This window comes from Leucopleurus acutus (genome assembly GCF_964270905.1).
Source record: "Leucopleurus acutus genome assembly, chromosome: 5".
NCBI classification, from domain to species: Eukaryota; Metazoa; Chordata; class Mammalia; order Artiodactyla; family Delphinidae; genus Leucopleurus; species Leucopleurus acutus.
The window spans coordinates 11,818,129-11,844,672 of NC_139147.1; the positions used below are offsets into that span (position 1 = coordinate 11,818,129).

General features: G+C 43.6%; 1 protein-coding gene across 2 annotated transcripts; it reads right to left on the reverse strand.

Moving 5' to 3' along the window:
• Window positions 1-216: 216 nt before the first annotated feature.
• IFNAR2 (interferon alpha and beta receptor subunit 2) lies at window positions 217-26,544 on the reverse strand. Of its 2 annotated transcripts, XM_082840317.1 has the most exons (9): window positions 26,311-26,544; window positions 20,150-20,241; window positions 18,637-18,678; window positions 17,110-17,233; window positions 15,587-15,759; window positions 13,397-13,557; window positions 11,831-11,999; window positions 6,330-6,460; window positions 218-1,835 (listed from the first exon to the last, which is right to left on the reverse strand). In XM_082840317.1, the coding sequence occupies exons 2-9, from the start codon at window positions 20,202-20,204 to the stop codon at window positions 1,128-1,130; spliced, it is 1,563 nt and encodes a 520-aa protein (XP_082696443.1). In that variant the 5' UTR covers window positions 20,205-20,241; window positions 26,311-26,544; the 3' UTR covers window positions 218-1,127. The 2 variants fall into 2 exon arrangements, with proteins under 2 accessions (XP_082696444.1, XP_082696443.1); XM_082840318.1 differs by lacking the exons at window positions 17,110-17,233; window positions 26,311-26,544 and having other exon boundaries at window positions 217-1,835; window positions 20,150-20,232.

A 26,544-nucleotide genomic window follows, 5' to 3' on the forward strand; every position in this document is an offset into this window, starting at 1 on the left:
GCACTCCATTAGCAAATCCAGTTTGAGAGGGTCTTCTTTACCGTAACTCCCCCCTCCCCCCAGGGATAAGCAACAACACAAAGCCAAGTCATTTCTTTGTCAATAATCGTTTCTCTCACAACACTGCTGAGTAAGGCCTAATTTCCTCTTTTTCAGCTCTGCAGTGGTGAGGTTGGAAAACCCAGAGCAGGGTAAGTACCAGGGGGTGTAAGACACTGCCTGACGTCTGTCGCTAAAACACCTCACATGAACTTGAACGCAGGGAGGGAGAATGTGCCTTTGGCCCCCATAGGCCACTGCACAGAGTTGGAGGGAGTTTTGTGCAACCTAGAGATGCCAGCAGAACCACACATCCGCTGCACATATATCCTGTCTAATAAGAAACAACTCTGAAGACATTCCCAAATTTATATTAAAAAGCGTGTTTTCTTTTTTACCAATCTCCAACCATTGTACAAAATTAAATCTTAAAATATGACACAGAGATCCTGTCCCTCTCCCTTATGCAAATGTTTCTGTATTAGTCACCCGGCCCACACTTGGTGTGTCTGTCTTCCTCACTCAGATTGAGGAGGGTTGTGCAAGGGGCTGAGAGTTGAATTTTCAAGAGTGTAGGCGACAGAATATCATCAGGGAGGTGCCCAAGACTTGGCTGGACCTTCCCTACTTCTAACCCAACCCGAAGCCTGTGCTTCTGTTTCCTGGTGTGTGCCACTCCTTTCTCTCCCGCAGCCCAGCCTCCCTCCTCTTTTTCTGCTGCTTTCCAGCTCTTCCCTGGAGCCTTTGGTAAACAATGCTGACTGCTCCTGCTATAAACCCTGCTCTTTACTCTGGGGAACATGATGCAGAAACATTAGACATCCATGAGAATAAAGGGAATGGGCAGGGCCTTTTCCCTTCAAAGCAAATCACTTTGAACTGGTAAACAACACACTGAATGATACCAGAATACTCTGTTTCCCACCTCCCCTTCCCCCAGACTGGGAATTTGCACAGATGATGTCACCAGTCTCCTAATCTTTCCGTCGGAGAACACTTGGAGACCCCAAACGAGCAAGTGCGGGTGCTGGGAGGGACAGCACCGGAGGTAGCAGGTGTCCAAGTTAATTAAATATTTCTTGATTCATTCATCTCATTACATAACCATCCCCCATGTCAACATCCGATTCGGAAGTGTCACTTTCATCAGAAGGAGAATCTTCAGGCCACGGATACTCCGCAGAGGGGCCGGGGAAGGGCAGCTGTGTCCCTTCTCCACTGGCCACCACAAGAAGGTTCGATTCTGTCTCGTCGGGGTCCTCTAGCACAGCTGTCTCTTCTGGACCAGATGGTAACATTGGAGTGACTTCTGAGTCGTCGTTGTCCTCAAGGGCCCTCACGCACACAGAGTTCAAATCCACATTGAAGACAATTCTGTCCCCAGACCCCTCCGTGGGGCTGCTGTCCTCCTCGGAAAAGGGGTCCTGCAGCAGGTTCCCTCTCCCCTGGTAGCCCCTACTTGTGCATTCCGACTGCCAGGGGCTGGGCCCTGGTGCCGTCAGGGCCTCAGCATCAGCCTCGGGCTCGGGCAGGTCACGCTCCTCAGTAGCCGGGTCACTGCAGTCCTCCAAGGTGGCCGAGGACACAGAGGCGGGCCACAGCCTGCCCGTTAGTCCGTGCGTGGTGTAACCACCTGCGTTTATTTGGGGGGCTGCTTCATCATCGCTGTCACTTTCATCATCATAATTATAATTCCACACTTTCTTCTTTCTGTTGATGTGAATGAGCTCCACGGTAGCCACTTTTTCCAACGGAGGCAGCTCGGGAAATACCCAGACTGACAATTTATTAAAATTCTTTAAAAAAAAACAACAACAGAGGGGATCAATTCTGAGTGTTTGTTCTTTACTTTTTGACATCATAAAACTTAATGAGGTTAACTACACAGTGATGGGGAAGGCGGTAATGAGGACGATGACAAAAGCAACGACAACAATGGCTAATGGTTACATAGTGTTTACTATTTGCAGGGCACTGCTTTTAGTAATCTACACACGTTATCATTCATTTTACCCTCACAACCGCTCTATGAAGTAGGCTTACTATTCTTATCCCCACTTTACAGATGAGAAAATGAGGCAGAGAGGTTAAGAAACTTGCCCAAGTTTCACAAGTTTCAGGAATACTAAGTGGTGGAGGCTGGGTTTCAAACTAGGAGGTTGCCTGCAGCAGAGACTGGCCCACGCCTTCCTACTGCCATTTCCTCGCTGCTTCTTGCTTATCAGGGGAATCTATCCATTTAGCCTGGATAGATTTCAGCCCTGGATTGCTGACATTCTTAAGGGTATCAAGGAACTGTGAGTAAGGAGAGATTCTAGGGAGCCGATTCCACTGGGGTCAAAGCCCTCTGCACTGGAGGACCTTAAAGAGGCAGGTGACCCCTAAAGGGTCAGAGATGAGAAGAGCAGGGAGACTGCAGCTTGCTCTGAACCAGCACCTCCAGGACACAGAAGGTGAGGTGGGCTAAGGAGACTGGCTACAGTGGGGTCATGCTGAGGAGGGTGGTCACGAGATTCCTTTCACAGACCTGGAATCATCAATGACATCCTCCTCCTCTCTATTCTCTTGCTCAGGCTGCCCAATTTGACAAGCCTACTCTTCCCTGACTCTCTCCAGACCTAGCCTTGGGATGAATTGTTCCATTGGGTTGCTCATCATTTTTCTTATTGATTTATGGGGGTTCTATATATAATCTATAATCTAGATGCCAATTATTTGTCGATTATCTATGCTATATGTAATTTCCCCCAGTCTCTGGTTTAACATTCTACTCTCTTTATGATAACATTTGATGGAAAGAAGTTCTCAATTTTAATGTAAGAAGATGTATCACTTTTCTTTCTTCATGGTTTCTGCTGAATCTTCCTTGCCCCAAAGTGAAAATCTCCTTTACTGCCTTCTAAAACTTTTAACAGTTTTGCCTTTCACATTACAGTCTTTAATAAGCCTGAAATTGATGTTTGTGTATGGTGTGAGGTAGGGATCCAATTTCATTTCCCCCCATATAGGTAACATTTACTGACCTGTCAATCCTTTCCCCATTGCAATTCCTACTTGTCATTAGTCATGTTTCCACATAGGTGGGTCTGTCTCTGGGATCTCCATTTGACTAGATCTTTGATAATGCTTCTCAATAAGGTTAGATAATTTTCTCCACAATGGGCTTATGACATCTTCTGTTAGATATCTTCCTTGTTTTTAAAATATTTTTATTACCATTGTAATGGTATTATAAAAATGGTATGTTTTCATTTAAATCGCATTATTCCATTTAACTGTATGATTCCAAGTTCAAAACCAGGTAAAACTAATCTATGCTGTTAGTAATCAGGAAAGTGGTTATCCTGGAAATGGGCAGTGACTAATAGGTAGGAGAGACTACTGGGGAAGCTGGTCATGTTTTTTTTCTTGATCTGGGTGTGAGTTATGTGGGTACATTGAGTTTGTGAAAATTCACAGAGCTTTTTGCTATGGTTTGTGTACTTAATTTCTTGGATGTTGAAAAGCAACTTATATAAAACTTATATAAACTTATAAAACTTATAAACTTATAAAAACTTATATATATAACATATATATATATAAGTTATATATATAACTTATAAACTTATAAACTTATAAAAACTTATATAAAAATATATTTGTTTTCTAAGTGATTGTTGCTAATGTATAAAAATGCAAGCATTTTTATATTGATTATTTTGTGTGTAACACATTGCTAAACTTATTAGTCCTAATACTTCGTCTCTCGATTCTGAATTTCTTACTTAGCCAGTCATATCATCTATAAATTATCATTGTCTCTTCCCCCATTTTTCAGACTTTAAGCTCCATAAGGGCACATTTTTTGTTTGCTTTATTCACATCTAAATCCCCAGCACCTATAACATGTAGACACACAGTAAATACACAACACGTATTTGTTAAATGCAAAAGAGGAGAAGGAGGGGGAGGGGAGGAGGATGGAAGAGAGAGAAAAGACGATGTTTAAAATTTTTAATATCTGTTCTTGATTAAACATACATACACAAACATACTAGACCTAGGGTGTTCTGTTTTACTATTGCTAGAGTCTTTACTTAAACACAGAGTAACAATTTTTAATGGAGAAATACCAGGCGGACACAAGATAACAATACCTCCCGTCATTACTTGGGGTTAACACAATAACAGGTATAAATATAATTGGCGTATAATTTGGGTGCATTTTAAGGATGGGAAGAGCCCCAGGGAGACCTGGGAGGAGGGTTAGTAATGAGTTTAGGTAATTCAGGCAGATTACCCAGGAGGTGATGGGTGTGGTGCTAGGGGCCTTTAAATCTCAAGGCTGCATGAGAAATATGAATGGGAGTGGGATTTACCTAAGACCTCAAGGCCAAAGCAGTACTTGGCCAACGGAAGAGTTGGAGTAAAGGCTGAGAGTAAACTTGCAACTGAACACTAACATAAAAGATTCAAAATATACATTGTTAAAGATACAAAGATAAAAGTTACACTGATAGATAAAAACCAACCATTCTTGCAATACAGGGATCACAGTATGGATGAAATCCAACACAGAGCAATTTCCTTCTCATAAGCTACAACCAAATGCCACCTAGGTTCAAATACTAATTGTAAGTAAAACCTCCCAAAGCACCCCTCCCCCCAAACAATCCCTCCCCCAACCCAACCTGAATAAGAACAAGAGAAAGAAGCGTACATCATCCATAACAAAGAATGAAATAATGCCATTTGCAAAAACTTGAATGGACCTAGAGTTTATCATATTAGGTGAAGAAAGAGAGAAAGACAAATATCATATGCTATCACTTATTTGTGGAATCTAAAAAAAATGATTCAAATGCACTTATTTACAAAACAGAAATAGATTCATAGACATAGAAAACAAACTTATGTTTACCAAAAGGGAAAAGGGACAGGGGTGGGAAGAGATAAATTAGGAATTTGGGATTAACATAAACATACTACTATGTATAATGTAGGTAAACAACCAGGACCTACTGTATAGCACAGGGAACTACAGTCAATATCTTGTAATAACCTATAATGGAAAAGAATTTGAAAAAGAATATGTATATATTCTTCCTGTACACTTGAATCACTTTCTGTATACTTGAAACTAACACAACGTTGTAAATAAACTATACTTCAATTAAAAAAATTTTAAAGAAACAAAAGAATTAGAAAATAAAAAGCCTACACTTTTATCACCTGTGGAGGGATATTTATTTGTGGCTGTTAAAAAAATTAGAAGAAGAGGGCTTCCTTGGTGGCGCAGTGGTTGAGAGTCCGCCTGCTGATGCAGGGGACACGGGTTCGTGCCCCAGTCCAGGAAGATCCCACATGCCGCGGAGCGGCTGGGCCCGTGAGCCATGGCCACTGAGCCTGCGCATCCGGAGCCTGTGCTCCACAACGGGAGAGGCCACAACAGTGAGAGGCCCGCGTATCGCAAAAAAAAAAAAAAAAAAAGAAGAAGAAGAAGGTGAATGAGTTCAAACATAGAAAAATAAGATATTTCTGATAATTTTCTAATGTAGAAGGAAAGTGACACGATAGGGAAAATGAAAAATGATGGGCAAAGTGCTTGAGTCAAAGCACATGAGGAGGCTTTAGAAATATGTAAGATCAATACCCAGACTTGGCTGAGTGCTAAAGGCTCTGAGCAGGAAGAATATGCCTCGGGAAGCAGAGAGAAAATATGAAGACAGAATGGCTGGTTTCACTAACAATGAACACAAATGAGAGCAACTCTGGGGGACAGTTATACTGTGATAAATGAACAAAAGTAGAAAAAATGATTAATGCCAGCAGAGCTTTGGAGAAAGGTGTCCATCTCTATGTTGACACTAGCATTATAAATTAATCCTTTATATTTTTATATAAGATAAATTCACTTTGTGTATCTATTCCATGGAAGTAATCCAAACTAAAAAGACAACCTGTATAAAAATGTTCATTGCATTGTTCATAATGGCCAAAGACAGACATTGAAAGGAAAAGAAATCAATCCAAATGCCCTACAGTTGAGAAGTGATTAAGGGAAAAAGGAGACGTTAATAACAATGGAAAACTATGTTGATTATTGAAAATCATATGTGGACAAAGTATAAAAAGAAAGCAGAAAATTCAAAATAGAGGTTTATAGGGATGGAAAGGAATCCAGAGTAATAAAACACCTTGATGTTTTGAGACAATGGGGTTTTCTTCTGTGTAAATATTTAAGCATATAATGAAAATTCTTAAGTTAAAATGAAAAATAAAGACAGGAATTAAAAAAAAATACCTACCAAAACTTTGGGGAAATTATTTCTTACGCATATGTAACCGATCCGTTTCAGCATCATTACAGTGCTTATGACGACAGCAGCCACTGAAAACAGAGTAATTATTCCTCCTATTGTGGCAGATTCTGATGACTCTGTTGATGAAAATTAAATGGCTTTATTTCAAAATAAATCCAATGAACAACTGCGGTTGGGAATAAATGTACATTGATCTGGCGGTGGAGGGGTTTATCAAGGGGGCAAAAGTTGGAAAAACTATTGTTAAATACCAAAGAATGGAAAGTAATCCAAGTACACATTTTAAAAAATTGATAAAAATTCAGTTTCTAAAAGTAAAATTTCTTCCAGTAGATAATTATGTTCTATAACTGCACTGTCCAATATGGCAGCCACTAGCCACATGTGACCATTCAAGTGTAAATTATCAAAATTAAAAAAAAAAAACTTTCTGAGTCATACTAGTCAGGTCTCCAATGCTGAATAGGCATAGTTAGCAGGCACGGCAGGCAGGGAGGAGTGGAAAAGGGGAGTTTTTCTGAAGAGAACAACTGCGTCACCCTGAAGCTGGACTTTGGCCACGCCAGGAGCCTAGAACTTGCTTTGTCCTGTTAGGAGTTCTCCTTTAGTTTCCTGTCAACATTACTTTTGGAAAATCTCAATTTTCTGAATGAAAATACCTTTCTTCCATAAGTCCAACTGGACTGAGAAGAAATCAATAGTTACATAACTAAGGCTCTCTTAAATTTCCAGAAAGACTTTTCTTAATATTAATCCTAGAGCCACAGCCTCAGGCAAAACAAATACAGGAGAGGAAAAAGTAAAGATGGCTCAGATATTTTTAAAGTCTTTCAAAAGGTTAAAGAATGAACAGAAAGAAACTCAGGGAAGGTCTGCTCCCTCAGATGGCAGAAGATTCACAAACCCCTTTCATTCCCATCAAGAATGAATGGGTCATCTTCAAAAAATCTACAAACAAGACATGCTGGAGAGGGTGTGGAGAAAAGGGAACCCTCATTTACTGTTGATGGGAATGTAAATTGGTAAGACCATTATGGAGAACACTATGGTGGTTCCTTACAAAACTAAAAACAGAGTTACCATATGATCCAGGAATCCCACTCCTGGGCATTTATCCAGAGAAAACCATGATTAGAAAAGACACATGCACCCAATGTCCATTGCAGCACTATTTACAATAGCCAGGACATGGAAGTAACCTAAATGTCCATCAACAGACGAATGGATAAAGAAGATGTGGTACATATATACAATGGGATATTACTCAACCAAAAGAAAAAGAACAAAATAATGCCATTTGCAGCAACATGGATGGGTCTAGAGCTTGTCATACTGAATGAAGTAAGTCAGGGAGAGGAAGACAAATACCATATGCCTTTATGTAGAATCTAAAAAAATGGTACAAATGAACTTATTTACGAAACAGAAACAGAGTCACAGATGTAAGAAAGAAACTCATGGTTACTGGAGGGAAAGGGGGGGAATAAACTGGGAGATTGGGATTGACATATACACACTACTGTATATAAAACAGATAACTAGTGAGGACCTACTGTATAGCACAGTGAACTCTACTCAATACTCTGTAATGACCTATATTGGAAATGAATCTAAAAAAGGGTGGATATGTGGATATGTATAACTGATTCACCTTGCTGTACACCCGAAACTAACACAACATTGTAAATCAACTATATTCCAATAAAAAAGAAGAATGAGTGAAGGCATGTCATATCAATGGCAGTTCTACAATCAGATCTAGCCATAAAGGCACACCTTTATAATACAAAATTCTTACACGTATAGAGCTTACATTCCTGAAGAGGATTCTGTGAACCAAAGTGATTTCTTTGGAGAAGCAATGATGTCATGGAATTCTGACCCATGGGTCCACCCCTCCTCCTGCCTCCACCCTCTACCTGAAATTGCCCCCCTCTCTGCACCCTTTCTGCTTAATTTTTCTCTGTAGTACTTACCATCACTTGACACACACTATATTTTATTTTTTAATCTTGTTTCTCTGTCTCCCAATATAAGATGTATAAGCTCAGGAATTTTTGTCTGTTTTGTTCACTGCTGTATCCCCAATATCTAGAAAAGAATCTGGCACCTAGTAGACCCCTGATAAATATTTGCCAAATGGGGAATTCCTGGTGGTCCAGTGGTTGGAACTCCGCGCTTGTAATGCAGGGGGCACGGGTTCTATCTCTGGTCGGGGAACAGAGATCCCGCAAGCTGTGCATGCATGTGGCACGGCCAAAAAAATTTTTTTTTTGTCAAATGGATAAGCACAGCTTTCCCTCAGGACCTTACTGAAAAAACCCAACCAATTAGTTTAATGTTTGACAAAGGGGAGACATTCCTCCAGCTCTCTGGACTAAATTCCCCCATATCAATACTGCCTTAAGATACCAGTGTTCACCACTGAGTCCCAGTAAGTTAACTCTGATCCCAGGTCATCCTTCAAGAATTCCCCACCTGAGTTTGGCTAGTTGAGGGTGGCTCACACGGCCAGTTTGGATAGTGAGAGGGGCCACGTTATATGAACCTACTTGGTTCCTGAAGTTTCAGACGAGAATTGGGACATGAAATATTTGGATAGTGAGGCATACCTGTACGTTAACTGTCTCACGTAATGATAAAAATAATGGAGGTTGACAATATGCAAGATGATGTGTTCACACCAAGGAAACATGAAGTGATGGGACTGCATGCTGCTGCATGACCATTTCTTAGTGGGTGAAACAGAGAAAAGTCGGGGAGAAACTGAACCATCACAGAACAAGGATATCAACTTCCAAAGAAGCAGTGCCTTTAGTCAGGCTTGGATTCACCTAAGTGCAGACTGAGTTTCAGCAAACCACTGTCTGTCATGCCATATTACTGGGTTTTTTATTGCTGTGATATTGTGATTTATAATAAGAAGTACATATTTAGTCTTTGTCCCCAGTTCTGAAACCCTTAGAATTTCCTAAGTGATTACAGCAAAGAAAGTGAAAGGAGCATTTTTTGTTATTCATAACAAGCCCCTCTCAACCTCACTTGGTTTACATTAAGGAGATGATTTTTGGAAAGTCCCAGAGGATGGGCACTGGTTGCCAGGTGAACCGACCCTGTGATTTAGAGAGTTGGAACTTTCAGCCCCACCCCTTGACCTTTGGGGAGGGGAGAAGTGGGAGGTTGAAGTAATTGCCAATGGCCAAGGATTTAATCTGTCATGTCTACATAAACCTCCTTCAAAACCCTAAATGATGGGGTTTGGAGAACTTCCAAACCTTGCCCTATGCATCTCTTCCTTCTGGCTCTTCCTGAGTTGCAACCTTTTATAATAAACAGGAATCTAGTAAGTAAACTGTTTTCCTGACTTCTGTGAGCCATTCTAGCAAATTATCAAAGCCAAGGAGAGGATTGTGGGAATCTCCGATTTATAGCTTGTTGGTCAGAGTCCACGTGACAACGTGAACCTGCGACTGGCGTTTAAGTGGGGGAGGGGCAGCCTTGTGGGACTGAGCCCTTAACTTGTGGGATCTGAGGCTTTCTCCAAGCAGATGGTGTTAGAATTGAGTTAAATTGTATGACGATGAGCTGATGTGGAAGAAGTGTTTGGTGTGGGAAAAAGCCCCCCACAGATTTGTAGTACAGAAGTATTCTGTTGAGCAGAGGAGAAATAATTTCTTCATTCAATTGGTTTCACAGTTCTGTTTGTTTATAAGATCATGGTATAGTAATAATAATAATAATAATAATAATAATACCTGGCCTTTGTCCCTGGTTCTTGGCACAGAATTTCAAAAACCCCTGGAATTTCCTCAGTGATAGAGTGCCTTTTAGGGACCATATCTGAGTTTATGTTAATGAGCTGAACTTCTGGAAATTCTGGTCCCACCCCTGACCTCTAGGGAGGGGAGAGGGGCTGGAGATTGAGTTAATCACAAATGGCCGATGATTTAATTAACCATACCTACGTAATGAACCCAATAAAAACTCTGGACAGTGAGGCTTGGGGAAATTCTGGTTGGTGAACATATCAAAGTATAGGGAGGGTGGTGTATCCCGTCTCTGCAAGAACAGAAGCTCCTGCCCTTGCAGCCTTCCAGACTATGTACCTCTTCATCTGGCTGCTCATTTGTATTTTCTATAATAAAATGGTAAGAGTAAGCATAGTGTTTTCCTGAGTTCTACGAGTCATTCTAGCGAACTATTAAATCTGGGAAACTCTGAATCTGTCGCCAGGTTGGACAGAAGTGTGGGTAGCCTGGGGACCTAGGACTTGTATGGCAAGTTGTAGGACTTGTAGGACTTGCTGGCATCTATAGCGAAGGCAGCCTTGTGGGACTGAGCCCCTTAACCTGTGGGGCATGCGCTAACTCCCTGTAGTATCAGAAATGAATCGAATCTCTGGACACTTGGCTGATGTTGAGAATTGGTGTTAGAACACAGATATGTTCATTTGTTTGGGGTTTACATTTTTGTAGGCATGAAGAATCTATATGCAGTTTTAGGTGTGCCCATAGGTAACTGACGTTATATAAATTATTGAAGCTAAAGTCATGAAATAAAATTGGCCTGTGTATCATTCCTTTAAAATTAGCCTGTGTAACACTTGATTCTGAGGAATACTAGAGAACAAAATCACACGGCCTGGAGTTACAGCAAACACCAGGCACCCTGATGTGTCAGGCACTGGTTAGTGAAGCTCACTTCAGACACAAGCCATAGCACTTACAGTCACTTCCTTATAAATCTCGTCTTATTTTATGTTTACTCTGGTAGATCAGAGCATTAAAGAAACGCTCACTGCGGTTGGGAAACCAGAAAGGCTTCTTTGTGGGGGAGATTTTCACTTTTGGCAAAACTGTTGGAGACCTAGTGACTTCCCGAGAAAATAATCAGCAGTGGATGTTCCTAAGCCTGAAGGACTGTTCTCCCTGCAAATTCCTCCATTCGAAGGAAGGTTCGGGGAGCATGCTGTCTACTGTTCTGATGCTTTGGTCACAGAAGGGCTTTCAGCATTCAGCAGTGACTATCTCATCCACACTGGCAGGTTTCTCTTTCATCTATGAGCTACAGCCAACCTTCCTGAGAGCCAGGCCACATATATGAACCTGACCACATCCATCATTCTACCCTTTGATACCTCTGCAGGCAGTTGCTTCGGCAACCCAGCCTCCTCCAGCACTTGGCTTGAATAACGGCCTGGCTAAGGGCACACAGAACTGAACTTGATCCTGACTCCCTGAAATAAAAGCATTTCCACTTCAGGAGGATTTCTGATGTTACAAAGGAAGATACCTGATGGTCCCCATGGTATGGCAACATAAAAGTGACTTCACCACATGGTAGAGACTGACTGACAGAAAACATCTCTGTGATGTGCCCTGGTTGGAAGAAATGCCTGTGCTGCTCCACGACTTTCAGATTCTTTTCTTGAAACAGGTTTTCCCTCAGAGTAAAAGCAAAACATGAATTTTCAAAAACTGTCGTACCTGATTCCCATCCAGGTTGGAAGAGGGTACATTTTAAGGGAGATCTATTTATTTTTCTCGGATGTTTAGGCTCGAAATAAACAGATACACAGTAGTTTGTTTTTGGAATTAACTTGTCGATGACATAAATGAAATTTTCAGTGACGTTTCCATTTATTGGGGGTTTATGCTATAAAAATAAACAAAAACATCAGTAAGACTTTAAGTGAGAATTTCATTTAGACGCAAGCCTTAAGAGAGTCTTTAGAGATTTGTCTTCAAATCTTAAACAGGGATAGAAATATCATAGGCTTGGCAAGAAAAAGTATTTTATAAGTTACTTGGGGCAAGCAATTTATCACAAAACTACATGTACGTGTATACACACACATACATGCACACGCACACACACAGGCACACATACATTTTTAAACCATGAAATCTAGTCTAGCAACTTCCTTTTACAAATGAGGAGGAAAAAGTCCCAATGAGGAATAAAGGTCTCCATGATGTCATGTTTGCAGTAAGATAATCTTGCAAAAATAAGAAAATAAGATGATCCTATTTCATTAATGATACGTGTCTATACTTCAGAAACTGCGTTTATACATATTAACTCATTTGATTATCAAAAGAGTCTGCAAAGCAGGCATTATTCCCATTCTCCAGGTGAGGAAACTGCAGCTCAGAGTGGTTAAGTAACCTCCTCAAGGCCACACAGCTTATCTGTGGCAGAACTGAGGCTGATGTCTAGTTTCCCTGTCTTCTCCTTAAAAACACTTTGCCTCTTCTTCCCCAGCTACTTCTGTTCCATTTTGGAATTAAAGAGATGATCTGAAGGTTCTTTCCTGAAGAATAACTTTTGTATAATGTTTTATAGTTTTCAAAGTACATCCTTACCAGTAGTTTTATAAATGAGGATTTCCACCAGCTCAAATACAGCCTTCTATAATAATATTTTTCTGCAAGTTTATATTTGAAAGGAGGAGGAATTATTTTTGAACACCCCGCCCCCGTAGCAAACTAAAAGCTCATGCCTGGAAAACAAGCAATGAGGAAGAAAAAGGACAGAAACCACAAGTGTCATCGTGAGAGGGCTGTCCTCGAAGGGAAACTGCAAACCGACAGTGGAGAGTCAGAACCTCTGGGTTGCATACCTGGCATAGTCGTGGTCATCGTGTGATCTTAAGTCGGCAACGTTTGCTGCCTGTTTCACCGGAAGCTCCCTCCCACTGTGACGCGTAGGCGTAGTCCCTGCTCCTCTCGTGCTCATGAGATTCCGTCCACTCTCATCTCCTCCCCCAGACATTGCTCCCTGCCCTGCACGCCCCGGAACATGCCTTCTTCACATGAACATGCTGTCATTTCTTCCATCTTAAAGAGTCCCTCCCTCGACCTCACTTTTTCCTCCAGCTACCACAGCATCTCTCTCCTTCCCTTTATAGAGAAACTACGGAGACCTCTTTCCTGAAGTCAGACCACACAGAAGCCTAGACCCTTCAGTTTTAATTGTTCAAATCATTACAGATTTTTTTTTTTTGGGGGCAATGTATTCATTGCCAACTCAGTACTGTTTTGACCACTTACCTTCTTAACGGTCCCCCCTGATTGTTCTTCAATTAATGCTAAGTAAAACTGTAATTCTTCCTCATTTAGTATCTTGGGAGCGACAGACTGAAATTTCACATTGACACTGATGTGGTCTGTAAAACCAACAATCTCAAACTCTGGTGGGTCCAAAGGCAGTGCTTAGAAAACAAAACAAACCCCAAGGTCAGTCAATAAACAGCATAACCGTAATGATACCATTGTCATGATACAACCATACCTCCTAACAACTGTCTTTTAATTCCCCATGGCCCTCGTTGAGGTGTGGGTTATATATTCTTTTTATTGGTGAAAAACTGAGAACAATAAAAGTGAAGTGATTTGTTCACTATTACCACAAGAAATGGAACACAGATTTGGGGATGAAAGTCAGTATTTCCCCAATGTTCAGGTTGTATTCTAAACACAAGAGTGAAAATGACTTCTTCTCATATAATAATAACACATAAACATTGCAGAAATATCAGAAAATACAGATAGGATTGTCTCTGAATGTGGTTAATCCTCTTTTGTCCATGCTGTACGTGTGTAAATATAGCTACACATATAAAAACTGAACGAGTGTACACACACACACACACACACACACACACACACACACACACATCTAAACTAAAATTAAGTCCTTCTTACACTGTTTTGCATGGTATATGTTTTCACTTAATTTATTTCATAAACATATTAATGTATGTTTATCTACATCATTACCTGGCAAACTAGGGCCCGTGAGTTAGATTCTGCACAGCCTGCAGGTTTGGAATGGTTGTTATTTTTGAAAGGGTTGTGAACAAATGAAGGATATGTGACAGAGACCATACATGGCCCACAAAGCCCAAAGTGTTTCTTCTCTGGCCCTTTATAGAAAGTCACTGACCCTGATTCTTCATCATAGTTTTTCACAGCTAATTCTATTCCACTGAGCGGCTGTCCCATGATTTAACTAATTCACTCTTTTGAACATTTAGATTGGCTCTAAGTTTTCTGAATAGAATCTATACATCAATGAGTATAGATTATAGCTCTAATTCTTCGAGCTCAATCTTTGCATTTGGCTGTAATCATTTCTTTAGGACAAATTATTAGAGGAATTTTGGATTAGAGCAGGCACATGTTAAGCTTTTCAATACGTACTGCCAAATGCCTTCAGAAAGGCTGGCAAAGCGCGCTCCCGGCATTTCCTCTAAATCTGGGTATTTACATACTTTTAATATTTACCATTTTGAGTCTTGAAAAATGAGATCTCATTACTCTTTTAATATACATTCTTTAATGGTCTGAGTACCATGTTCTATAAGTTGGGCTATTTCTTTTCTCTGTGGACATACACAAACAGGCAAGTCCACAATTCCAGAGAATCTCATAAGTATCTAAGTTTGCCACAGCAGGATTCAGTTGTCATCTGAATACGTGCTTTGCTAAGCACATATATGAGAGTATACACCTACACAGCCTTTAACAGGACCCTGAAGTTGAATCTTTCTCTTGGAAACAGGCTGCAGATCAGGACACTGAAGAAGTGATGGAGTCTGGCTGAGAGCCACTGCCAGCTGCTCTGTAGCTGTTAACACAAGTGCCAATGGGAGCTGACTCCAGTTGTAGGGAAAGAAAGAGAGGGCAGACCCGCTCTTGGGATCCAGTCTTCTCTGAGTCTGGGCCCCGCGTGTGCACACACCTGGGCGTTCACACGTGCAAGAGCTACTGGGCTCTGATCTGGGGCAGGGGCTGAAGTATCAGGAAAACATTGACCCAAGGAGTTGTGACAGCTCTTACAGGCCATCCGAACTCCGTTCCCCGCTTCCTGTCGGGCTGTGAAACAACGCAAAACGTAGCAGCTTCTATACACCAGAAATGAACACAACATTGTAAATCAACTCTACTTCAATAAAAAATAAATTCAAAAGAAAAACTGCAGCTACTACTGCCTGAATGCCTGCCTCGTACAGGCATGGATGCAAAGGACAGGTTAGCATTCCACTTTTTGGAGAAGAAAACGGAGGCTCAGAGAAGAAAAGTCACCACTCCACGGTTACAGAGTTGGAAGTAGCAGGGCCAGGAGGTGAACCTTAGCCCTGCATCTAAAACACCTCTGTAGAACTTCCAACTTCATGGCAAAGCACAAAACGATGATCTTGGTGATGATGATGAAGATAATAAACAAGATTGACTCACTGTCCATTGCCAGGAAGAAAGAGCCCATACAACTGACCAGCTCTGCGTTCCCTCTGAATCCAACCACTTTGGGGATGTACATCTCTGTCATGTTTACCCACACATCTGTTAGGTCACAGAATGATCTTGTGATATTTGTACAGTCCCCAACGATCTTCATATCTTCCTGTTTACTTTGAAAGGCAAAGAAATGGTAAAAGAAAACTTTAGCATTTACGTGACAAGAAACCATTAACTGCAAGCCCCACTTCCACATTCTCATCTAGCTCTGCTCAAATGTCCCTGCGTTGTCATCTGCCCTCACCACCTTATTCCAAATGGCACATCTTACCCTGTGCCCCCCACCCCTCTCTCTTGATTCCTCTTTCCTGTCTCTACTTTTCTTCATACCATTTGCCACCGCCTGCCCCGTTATATCTTTGTTTACTGATATCTCTGCCTACTTTCAGAATGTCTGCTCCAAGAGAGCAGGGATTTTGGTTCATGGTTTGACCCCTGGCATGTAGTAGGTGCTCAGTAAATATTTGCTGTATGAAAGAACGAGCAAATGTTGGGCGTTCATGGCAGAGGCCCCAGATTTCCCGGCCCCTACAGGACAATCATGAATGCCCCTCGCTGAGAACCCCTCTCTCTCTGGCTGAGGACCACATGGTCCAGTCCTAAGTCAGCCTGTGCTATATGGGGACAACACAGACATCTGCTCTCTTAAGCTTCAGAAAGGTAGGTGGGTGATACATGTGACTGCCTAACACAGGGAGAAACTTAACGACTTTAGCAGGTACCAAAGAGAAACCCACAAGAGGCCCTCCAGTGGGTCAGTCAGCAGCAGCAAAGAGCTATAAGCCAAATAAACAGCCAACAAAAGGACACCCCGAAGGGCTACTGGATCAAAGTAATGGCTTAGGAGGGTGATTGTTAGACGTGGGAAGAAGAGAGCCAAAGAGGGCTCCATCCATTAGGTCATGAGTCCCTCAGCAACCCCTAAGTAGGAAGATTAGCACAGAGAGGCTGCACTCTGCGTGGGTTAGTGACCAAGCCAGACTTTGGACCTGGGCCTGTCTTAGTCTGGACCAGGCAGCTTTCTGATGTGCCACATGCCTCCCTGAGTAAAGGAAAGTAAACACAACCCATCAATATGGTCACCAGATCTTTGGACTTCTGTCCTCAGAAAATGCGGCACTTTTCAACACCCAGACTTACTGAGTTAGAGAAATAATTGTGACAAACAGACACAATAATTATTTTGCTTCTGAGGCTTTGACATGTAGAAATCAGCTTTGGTTCTAAATGCAAGCTTTGTCAAAAATAACTTTGGGTTGTTCAAGTATTCAGTGTAATTAAAAATGGATGGGTCTTTTGTCTTTAGACTTTTAAAGCTCTGATTAAAAAAATGAAATTGAGAAGGGGCGAAAGAGGGGGAGAGAGAGAAAAGCTCTATCACAAGTAAGATCACCTCTTCCCCACTCCCCACATTATAGAAAGATAATATATTTAGCAAGAGAAAAATGAAATGTCAAACCAACCTCATGATGGTGTACCATAATGTATAGTGAGTTGGTACAATTGAATGGTTTTTTAATTCCCATGATAAGACTGACTGCAAATTTCGTAATGTCATCTTTAAAGTGCAAGATTCATCTGAAAAATCTAAAGGGAACAAGAGGAGAAAAAAAAAAAGAAACAGATTGCAATTTGGAGCCCAGCGTTGTACCTCGGCCACTGTTCAAACTGTCCCTTGGGATCTGGAGCCCGACGCTTCTATCAGAGAAGCCCTCCCAAGAGCCCTGGGATCTTGGAAACACAGAAGGAACTGGTTTGGCTGGACACGATAATCTATTAATACGATTAATAGATAAGCAACACGTTGTCAGGGTGGACAAGCTTAGGAAACAGGAACTCAGCACTTGTAAACAGAATTTGGGCTCACCCAATTGTCACTGACTCTCAGTGGCTGTTTGGATCAAAACAACCTATGTCATCCTGGGCCACCCCATCCTCTCAAGTCAACCCTCAACCCCTGCTCCAGTCCCCCTAAGTAGCTTGGCCCATGGCAAGCTTGCCCTCCTCTGAATTCCCCATCACAGAGAGGAGAGGGAGAATGTGTGTCCAGATTGAATCTTCCATTTCATCCCCAAGCCTATGCTGAAGTATTGATAGGTGCTATGAACAAACCCATTTTACAGACTGTGAAATTGAGAAGTTGAGTTATGTAATGTTAGGTAGCTGGGAAGTGGCAGCAGCAAAGGAGACTTCACAGGTACATTTGTCAAACCCTGCCTTATACGGTTAAAGTTTCCTGTGGTTAGGACCTGGGCCTTGGCTTTTTGGTTTCTAAATCTTCATCCCCCAGGACTCATCACAAGGCTGGATACATATTTAATGCATAGTGATGTTCTGTGGACAGGTTTATATGTAGGTAAGAAATTTAGTTTAAAAAAATGTGTTTTCCCTTATCTGGTACCAGGTACCAGGTAACAGGTGGAAGAATGCAAATTAATGGGAAATTATTTCTGGATGATTTTTTGTTTGGTACAGTCTGTGTCTCCTCATTCTTCTATTAGTGAGAATATTAAGAGGTGAATATTCTTTTAAGGGGTTTAAAGATTAACTCTAGTGTTAATTTCTTATAATTGTTTTATGAGACAAATGTGAAAACCAGTATTGGCTAAATTCTCCTTTAACAGGGAAAGTTTTTTTTTTTTTTTTTGTGGTACGCGGGCCTCTCACTGCCGTGGCCTCTCCCGCTGCGGAGCACAGGCTCCGGACGCGCAGGCTCAGCGGCCATGGCTCACGGGCCCAGCCGCTCCGCGGCATGTGGGATCTTCCCGGACCTGGGCATGAACCTGCGTCCCCTGCATCGGCAGGCGGACTCTCAACCACTGCGCCACCAGGGAAGCCCAGGGGGAAAGTATCTGAGGAAAAAGATTCAAACAAAATGGCAACAGATCTGGGATCAGGAATCATATTTCCCACACTTTTGACTTCTAAATGGTCACTCCAACACTCTGACCCTTACACAAAATTTTGTCAAGCCAAGAAAAATCTCTTACCAGGCAAAACATACGAAATACCAAACATGAGGCTGATGTGCACTGGGAAGAAGAAAAACATGTTAGACAAGCAACAACACTTTCACCAGGTTCAATTTACGATTGCTACTCTGAGTCTGGGATTCTTCCTCACAGATGTATTTATATTGGATTGAGACTTTTCTTGCGCTAAAGAAAAAAAGCTCAAGTAAACGGCTCTTTTTTTGCGGTACGCGGGCCTCTCACTGTTGTGGCCTCTCCCCTTGCGGAGCACAGGCTCCGGACGCGCAGGCTCAGCGGCCATGGCTCACGGGCCCAGCCGCTCTGCGGCATGTGAGATCTTCCCGGACCGGGGCACGAACCCGTGTCCCCTACATCGGCAGGCGGACTCTCAACCACTGCGCCACCAGGGAAGCCCAAGTAAACGGTTCTTAGAGAGATGACTTTGGTATCAGCAGCTCGTTGTCTAAGGATGTTTCGTCCTGACCGGATCCAAAGTAAGATGTTTGGGAGCTGATCCTAGTCATGAGGGTTGGCTGGTTGAGGGACTGTCCTGAGAAGCAGTCATCTGTCTGGAACAATTCTCAGAATATGAATAAGCATGTTGCTAATTAAAGGATTTCCAAGGTAAAGATATTTACCAGGGTTGGTGGAAGAAGAAAGGTCTTGGCGATGGGAAGCGGGGATTCTCATTTGTTTCCTGGATGTCACCACAACTTGGCGAGTCGGGGGGCGGGTTAGGGGCATTTTTAGTAGGTGGGGAAACAAGGCTGTCATATACTCTCCAATGCATGGCACTTGTCTGGGGAGAAGTGACCAACTCATGGCTACCTTACTGATAAACTATGGAACAGATGACACAGTGATACTGAAATAGAATCAAAAGAATGGTAAAGAAAAGGCACACATGAATAGGGCTATGGAAAAAGAAATCAATAATAAACGAAGTGTGGAAACCAAAGTTCAGGGATGACTTTTTGGTTTTGTGTTGAGGAGGGAGATAAGGCGTCTGGCCTCTTTCCAAAGTAGGAATAGAGTGATAAACTCCACCCTGGATTAGAATGAGGGTATTAAGGGAAATTACTCTTCAAATTACAGTGAGGCTAACCCCGTTCATTATTGAGCCTTAAGTTAATTATTATTTGTTTGTTTTCCTAAAACAACAGTAGGGCAGAAACCCATTGTGAATCAAACCATTAACGGTTGTTTCCTATCTACATTCCAATTGGCTCTTTTTTTTTTAACATCTTTATTGGGGCATAATTGCTTTACAATGGTGTGTTAGTTTCTGCTTTATAACAAAGTGAATCAGTTATACATATACATATGTTCCCATATCTCTTCCCTTTTGCATCTCCCTCCCTCCCACCCTCCCTATCCCACCCCTCCAGGCGGTCACAAAGCACCGAGCTGATATCCCTGTGCTATGCGGCTGCGCTGCGCAGCTGATACTGGATCCTCAAGGCAGGGAAATCAATTGGCTACTCCCTAACAGGGTCCCTGGCAATGGGGCTATGAGAAAAGTAACACTTACCCATGGGATACAAATTAAGTGGTCCAACTGCTGAGACATTCTGGCTCAAAACCATCTTTGTTATTTTATATGTCCTTTCTTTACTTTCACATCTGAAAAGCAATCAATATTAGGTGACCAAAATTCTGAAGTGTCTAATTAAACTGCAAAGATAACGGGCAAAGACAAGACAATGAAAGATCAGCAGGAGATTCCTGATTCCAGGCCCGTCTGGGAGCTGGACCATTTACCCCATTACACGAGCAGCTTTACCTCAGCTTCTGGGACCAATTCCCTACCTAGGCAGGTAGAAATTTTAAATTTAACTTTTGAACAGATAACATAGTCATTTGGTTCCAAAATTTTAAACATACAAAAAAGTAAATAGTGAAAAGTCTTGCTTCCTTCAGAAAACTATTTTTATTTGTTTTTTTGGTGAGTTCTTCAGAATATCTTCATGCATAAGCAAAAACAAACATGTACTCTTATCCCCCCCCCCAGCCCTTTTTTTTTACACAGAGATAGCATATACATTCCCTGTCCAATTCCTGCTTTTTCTACTTAAAAATATATTTGGGAGATCTTTCTACATCAGCACCAAAGAGAATTTCCTTGTGTTTTTAAATAGTTGCATAGTCTACTCTCTGGACATACCATGATTTATATAATCAGTCCCCACGACGAACATCTGAGTGGCTCCCAACTGTTTCTGCAATGGATAATCTTGGAAATGCCTTATTCTGCACATGTCAAGTCTAAGTGTGAGAAAGACTCCAGAAGTAGGATTGCTAGGCCAGAGGGTGTATCAGTCAGGGTCCTAGCAGGAAACAGCACATTCAAGTTAGGATAATTTGAGGAAGATTTTAATCAAGGGACTATTTACAAATGTGTGAGCCTGATGCAGGCCAACCATAAGGAAGAGTGTAGTATCTGAAACTAACAACAGCAGGGGTTCTTATCATCCTGGGCTTGAGGCGCAGGGGGAAGATATCAACACTGGAATTTGGAAGGAGAGAATCCTGTGTGAGGAGCTAGGATGTAAGCCGACCCTAGGTGACTGTGCAGCGAGGGGGCTGAGGGATAAACGTTCCTCACTGTCTTCTCTTACCTGGGGCTCCCCATTGGCTGAACCCAATCAGAAGTCACAGGACAAGGCTGCGGGCAGCTGTACCCATACAAGACAGGACCCCAGGGCACAGTAAAGGGTGGGCAAGGTGGAGGCTGGGTTTGCAGGGGCAGACAGAAGAGACCTGGCACAAAGGGGCCGTTTGTAATTTTTCCTGCTTTTTTTTGGCCGCACGGCGTGTGGCTTGTGGGATCTTAGTTCCCCGACCAGGAATCGAACCCGTGCCCTCTGCAATGAAAGCGCAGAGTCCTAACCACTGGACCACCAGGGAAGTCCCTGCATTTGTAATTTTGATCGAAACAGTCACACTCTCGCCACTTGTGGCTGTAACAATGTACACAACTGCCTGCGACGTGTGAGAATTTCTGCTTCCCCACAAAGGAAGTGCTTGTGGGGATGGGTAGTGATTATGATCATGATACCCATCAAGCTCTTGGATTTCTAAAAATTAAATTCATAAATGCAAAGTTGTCTTCGGACTAATATTCATTTTGTATTTCTCTTATTCTGGGTAAGATTGAGCATGTTTTCATATATGGAAGAGCTATTTCCTTTCTTGTTAACTGTCTGTATCTTTGTCCATTTTTCTATTGAGCTGTTGCTTTTTTTTCTTATTGGTTCGAAGGAGCTTTTAAAGTATGAGGGAAACTGGCCCTTTGTGATATGAATCACGTCTTTTTTAATTGTTCTCTGCCGTTGTCACTTTTCTCTGTCACTTGTCCTTTGATTTGCCTGTGCTATCTGTGTTTTTTTAATTATTTTTTTTATTTTTTATTTTTATCTGTGTTTTTTAAACCATGCAGAAACTTCTGGGTTCTATGCTTTCAGATTTAAAGGTAGTTTCTTTCTTAGCACCTGCATTTTGAGTTACAGCTAGAAAGTCTTCCTCCCTCCAAGGTGAGAAAGGAATTCTTCAAACATTTTAAGGAACCCCCCATTGGTCTCATTCCTTCTCCCCCTCGGAGCTTTTGTCTCCCTCCATCCAAACAACTGGGTATTCTTCAGTCCCCCAAAACACGGAGGCAGCATCAAGCCCCGAGTCAAAATGAAAATGGGAGCATGCCTTGAAGTAGCAAACTCAAGGAGCAAACCAGACTCAGGAAGGTAGCAAGGAGGAAGAGCGGGTCCCCCCAGGCACACAGCCAGCTCAAGAAGCACTCTCTCATGCACAGGGATACTCAGGGCCAGTGCCACTCCCCACAGGTGCACACATGCACTTGCACCTGAAGGATGCTGGGAACCCTCTCCTGTTGCCACCCAGCACACCAGCCTGGGATGGGCTTGGGAAAATCAAACCCTTGGGAAAATCCTTTCCAAGGATCTGCTATCCCAATCCACGGCGTGCTGGTGACGCTGAAGTGTCTTTAAACCTCCGCTCCTGGCCACGCTATGTACCTGAATCAAGGCTGACCTAGAAACTTCACCCGCGATGGACCAGCTAGCCACGCCCTGGGTGAGGCGGGCCGGGGGCAGCTTCCAGTCTGCCTGGCCTACCCTCCCTGTACACATGCCAGGTGGACATCAGTGCAACATGGGAGTCTCCCACTGGATGCAACCCAGCTGCTGCCCCCATGAAGAGTGTCAGCAGTCAAGGGGTGTAGAGAGAGAGGCCAGGCAGGGTCCCCATCCTGCAGAGAAGGGGCGAGTAAGACCCAAGTGTGAACTGAGACTCCAAGCCTGCCGTGTGTTCCATTGTCCCACCAGATTTCACTAACAAAACACAAGTTCAAAGATAAAATGATTAAGAATTTCAAGACAACCACAGGAGTGCAATCAACCAAGTGTGGGACTCTTCTGCATGCAGGGTCCCTGGGGACTGAAGCCGGCCCTGGCTACAGTGATGAGAGTAACGAGAGCTTCAGGAAGCCTGATCTGGTTGGAGTCCGGGAGAGTTTTAAGGAGCTTCATGAACAAATCCAGGCAGGATGCCAAGATGGGAAATTAGATTTTCCAAGCAAGCAAGCATCTAGTACCAGAAGCCTAACTGGAAGTGGAGTATGAGTCACCAGGAACAAAGAGAGGGAAGAGGCGTCCCCTGGCCCAGCGCAGGAGAGCGGGACTTCTAATTGTGTAGTAGTGTGTGTGTACTTCCCAGCTGCTGAAGACAGGGAAGGTTTTGCAGATGCAGAACAAAGGCAAAGATGTGATACCATCAGAACAAAACAGAGGACCCAGAGGCCACAAGACAGATGACCAGATAACAAGGGAGTCACACGCAAAGTGGCATTCTACAACCCTGGTGCGCCCATCACCTAGGGAACGTCCACAACCGTGCAGGCCCTCTGCTCAGGAGTAATGATGGGAGATGACATCACATCTCACAAAGATATCTCTGTGGATGTTCTGAAGGGATACAGTATTATGGGATAAGTTGAGGTGCCTGGATAGCTCATGGGTGGTAGGTGGCAATTTTGACTTGGAATCTTTTGGATTTCTCTAGAAAACCCTGGGTGAGACCTGATCGCGTGCTAGTCAGCAGGACCTTTTAATGTGTTTCTAGCTTGAATTCAAGTCTGCTGTTTCGTGTGCTGTGAAATGCCAGTTGTAATTCGGTGATTCTTCACTTGGATTAAACGCTCACGTTCGCACTTAGATCTGGCTTTTGCACAATATAAAGGAGAATGGTGAGATTCATGCTAGTAATTAAATTTATGTTTTTTTACTTAGAATGATCTTCAATAGAAAAAAAAAGGGCAAGTTGAGAGACACCATTGAAGAAAAGAAAAAGCTTTATATTTTAGTACCTTTGGTGGTACTTTTTCCTACTTTTTAATCCAATGGGACCCTGCGTTTTAATTTTGCTCTGGGCCTTGCAAATTCTGCCACCAGCCCAGCCTGTAGTTCACTGCTGCCTGACAAGAAACCAAAGGCTTAGGTTGAATTCAAGGCTGCCACCAGCCTTTCCAGTGTTCCCACTACTGTCCCACACAAGTGCGGAGCTCTGGGCAACACATCACATCCTGCTCTGACACTCCCATCACCACCCACCCTGCCCCCTCCCCGACTCCCCACCCAGCAATCCTTGCCATTGCTACCCAAACAAAAAACTATCCATTTTTAAGGCCCAGCTCAAAGAGATGCAACCTGGGCAAAGTGATTCTTCTCTGAATTTCAACTCCTCCTAAACAGACAGACAGACAGACAGACAACCCTCACGGAACTTGCTGCCCCCTATTCTCCTGGTAGAGAGCAGAATGCTGTCTTTTCTCCTACCCAGCACAGCCTGACATCTTGCGCATCTTTGCTAATCAACGAAGGAATGGATTCAGAAAGACTCTACAAATAAAACTACATACTTTTTCTCCTGGAAATTAAAAAATATATACAAAAAAAAGCACAAAGAAGAAAGTAACAATCATCTTTATTTTTACCACCAAGCACCAACCACTGTTTACATCTTGGCATATTTGTTTCTAGTTTATGTCTTGTTTTGGTAAAAATACTTCTACACGCTCATTAAAAAAATTAAAAATAATGTATAAAAGTAAAATCCCAGCATCCTGATATTTCCGTCATTAACAGAATCAGTGAACAGGTGAACAGAATCCCAGAGATCTTTCTGTGCATAGACACACACAATTAGGTGAACAGAATCCCAGAGATCTTTCTGTGCATAGACACACACAACACACACACTCACACAGATGTTTCTGTCTAAATTTAATTTTACTTGGAAAAAAACTGAAGCAAAAGCTGAAGAAATTGTTGACATTTAAATGATTTCCATAAGAAAGAATAGCTCCCTAAAATATCCCTCTAAAGTTAAAGAAAATTACAAGACATCAGGAAGTTGGAATATGATCTGTTCACAGCATTCTAACTGTTCGACCCTGTTTACTGATCCAGGCTTTCAAACAAGAGAACTAGGACTTCCTTGGTGGTGCAGTGGTTGGGAATCAAGTCATTTCCTGCGACAAACTGGTCAAACCTTATCACAGATGCGCATATTACCAGGAAACATTTTCTTTAGAGCAAATTTTGCTATGGCCTTGCTTCCACCCCTTTCGTCTCCAAGCCAGAACGGTAGGGTGGAGGATACTTTGAAACCTGTCCAAGATGCGGGACAAGCGACGGAAGGCCTGTTGGTCTCAGCTGCCGGGGTCAGTTAGTGTGACACCTGGGGGAGGGGGGGACTCCAGCCCTCTCGCTGGCTGCACCTGCCTCTGCACCTCCCACCTCGTTCTGCTCAGTTTCTAAGACTTTTTGCCAAACAAAAGCCAGGAAATCAAACAAACATTAAAAGAGAGAGACAGACAGACAGACGGGACATCTAGAGTTTCTCAAAGCCATCGCTAGCCACACAAGTGAGTTGATGGATCCAATAAATTGGGTTTAACTGGTTTCTTTGGTCAGGGTTGAAACGCGAGCGTCGACTCGCACCCGGTTCCTCATTCCTTCCCGACCCTGGAGGGGGACCCACTCCTGTCCCCGCGACGCTGTCCCATCGCCCCGTCCTCCCTCCAGCTTCCAAGCGATGGGTCTGAAAGGACATAGGACACTCCAGCTCCGGTGGCCCCTCCGTGACCCTCTTTCGCCCGGGAACAAGGGATGGCTAAAGTCAGTTTGCTCTCTTGGAGGGCGTGCGGAAAACCCCGGACCGGAGACCCGAGCCGGTAACCCAGTTTTGCAAGGCGCTGTGGATCGAGAGGCGTTTTACTTTTGAACTTGACAGTGGCTCTCATCTCGCAGCGGCCCGCACCCTCGGTGTGGCAGGTGGTGGAGCCGCAGGGCTGGGCGCGTGAAGACGGCTCCCAGGAGGGGCGATGAGCGCGGGACGGCCGGCCAGGGCCGAGGGCAGCGCGGCCGCGGGGGCCCGTCAGTGGACCCACTCCAACGACCCGCCGGGTCGCGGGGGGCGTGGGCAGGGGGCGGCCCCCGGGAGAAGGGCGGCGGCAAACCACCCCCACCCCGGCCCGGAGCGTCCGCGGGAGCCCGTGGAGTCCGGGTCGGGGGAGAGACAGGAATCTGGAGAGGGATTCCGGGAAGCGGCTGCGGGGAGGCGGCGTTCGCCCGGTCCCCGCCCCCTGTCCCCGCAACCCCAGTAGCCCCACGTTACCTCGGCTGTTTGGCCTCGCCGTTGTCCTCGGGGTGCCAGCCTCGGGCGCACCCTCCGCAGCCGGGTTCCGCCACCACCCCTCCGCACCCCTGGTCGGCGCTCGCGACCAGGATGCGCGCGGCTGGCGGCCCCTTCGGCAGTGACGGCTGTCGTAGGGCAAAGGCGAGAGAAGTGGCGGGGTGGTGGCCCTCAACCTCCGCTCCGAGGATGCCCCGGATAGGTCCTCGGGGTCTC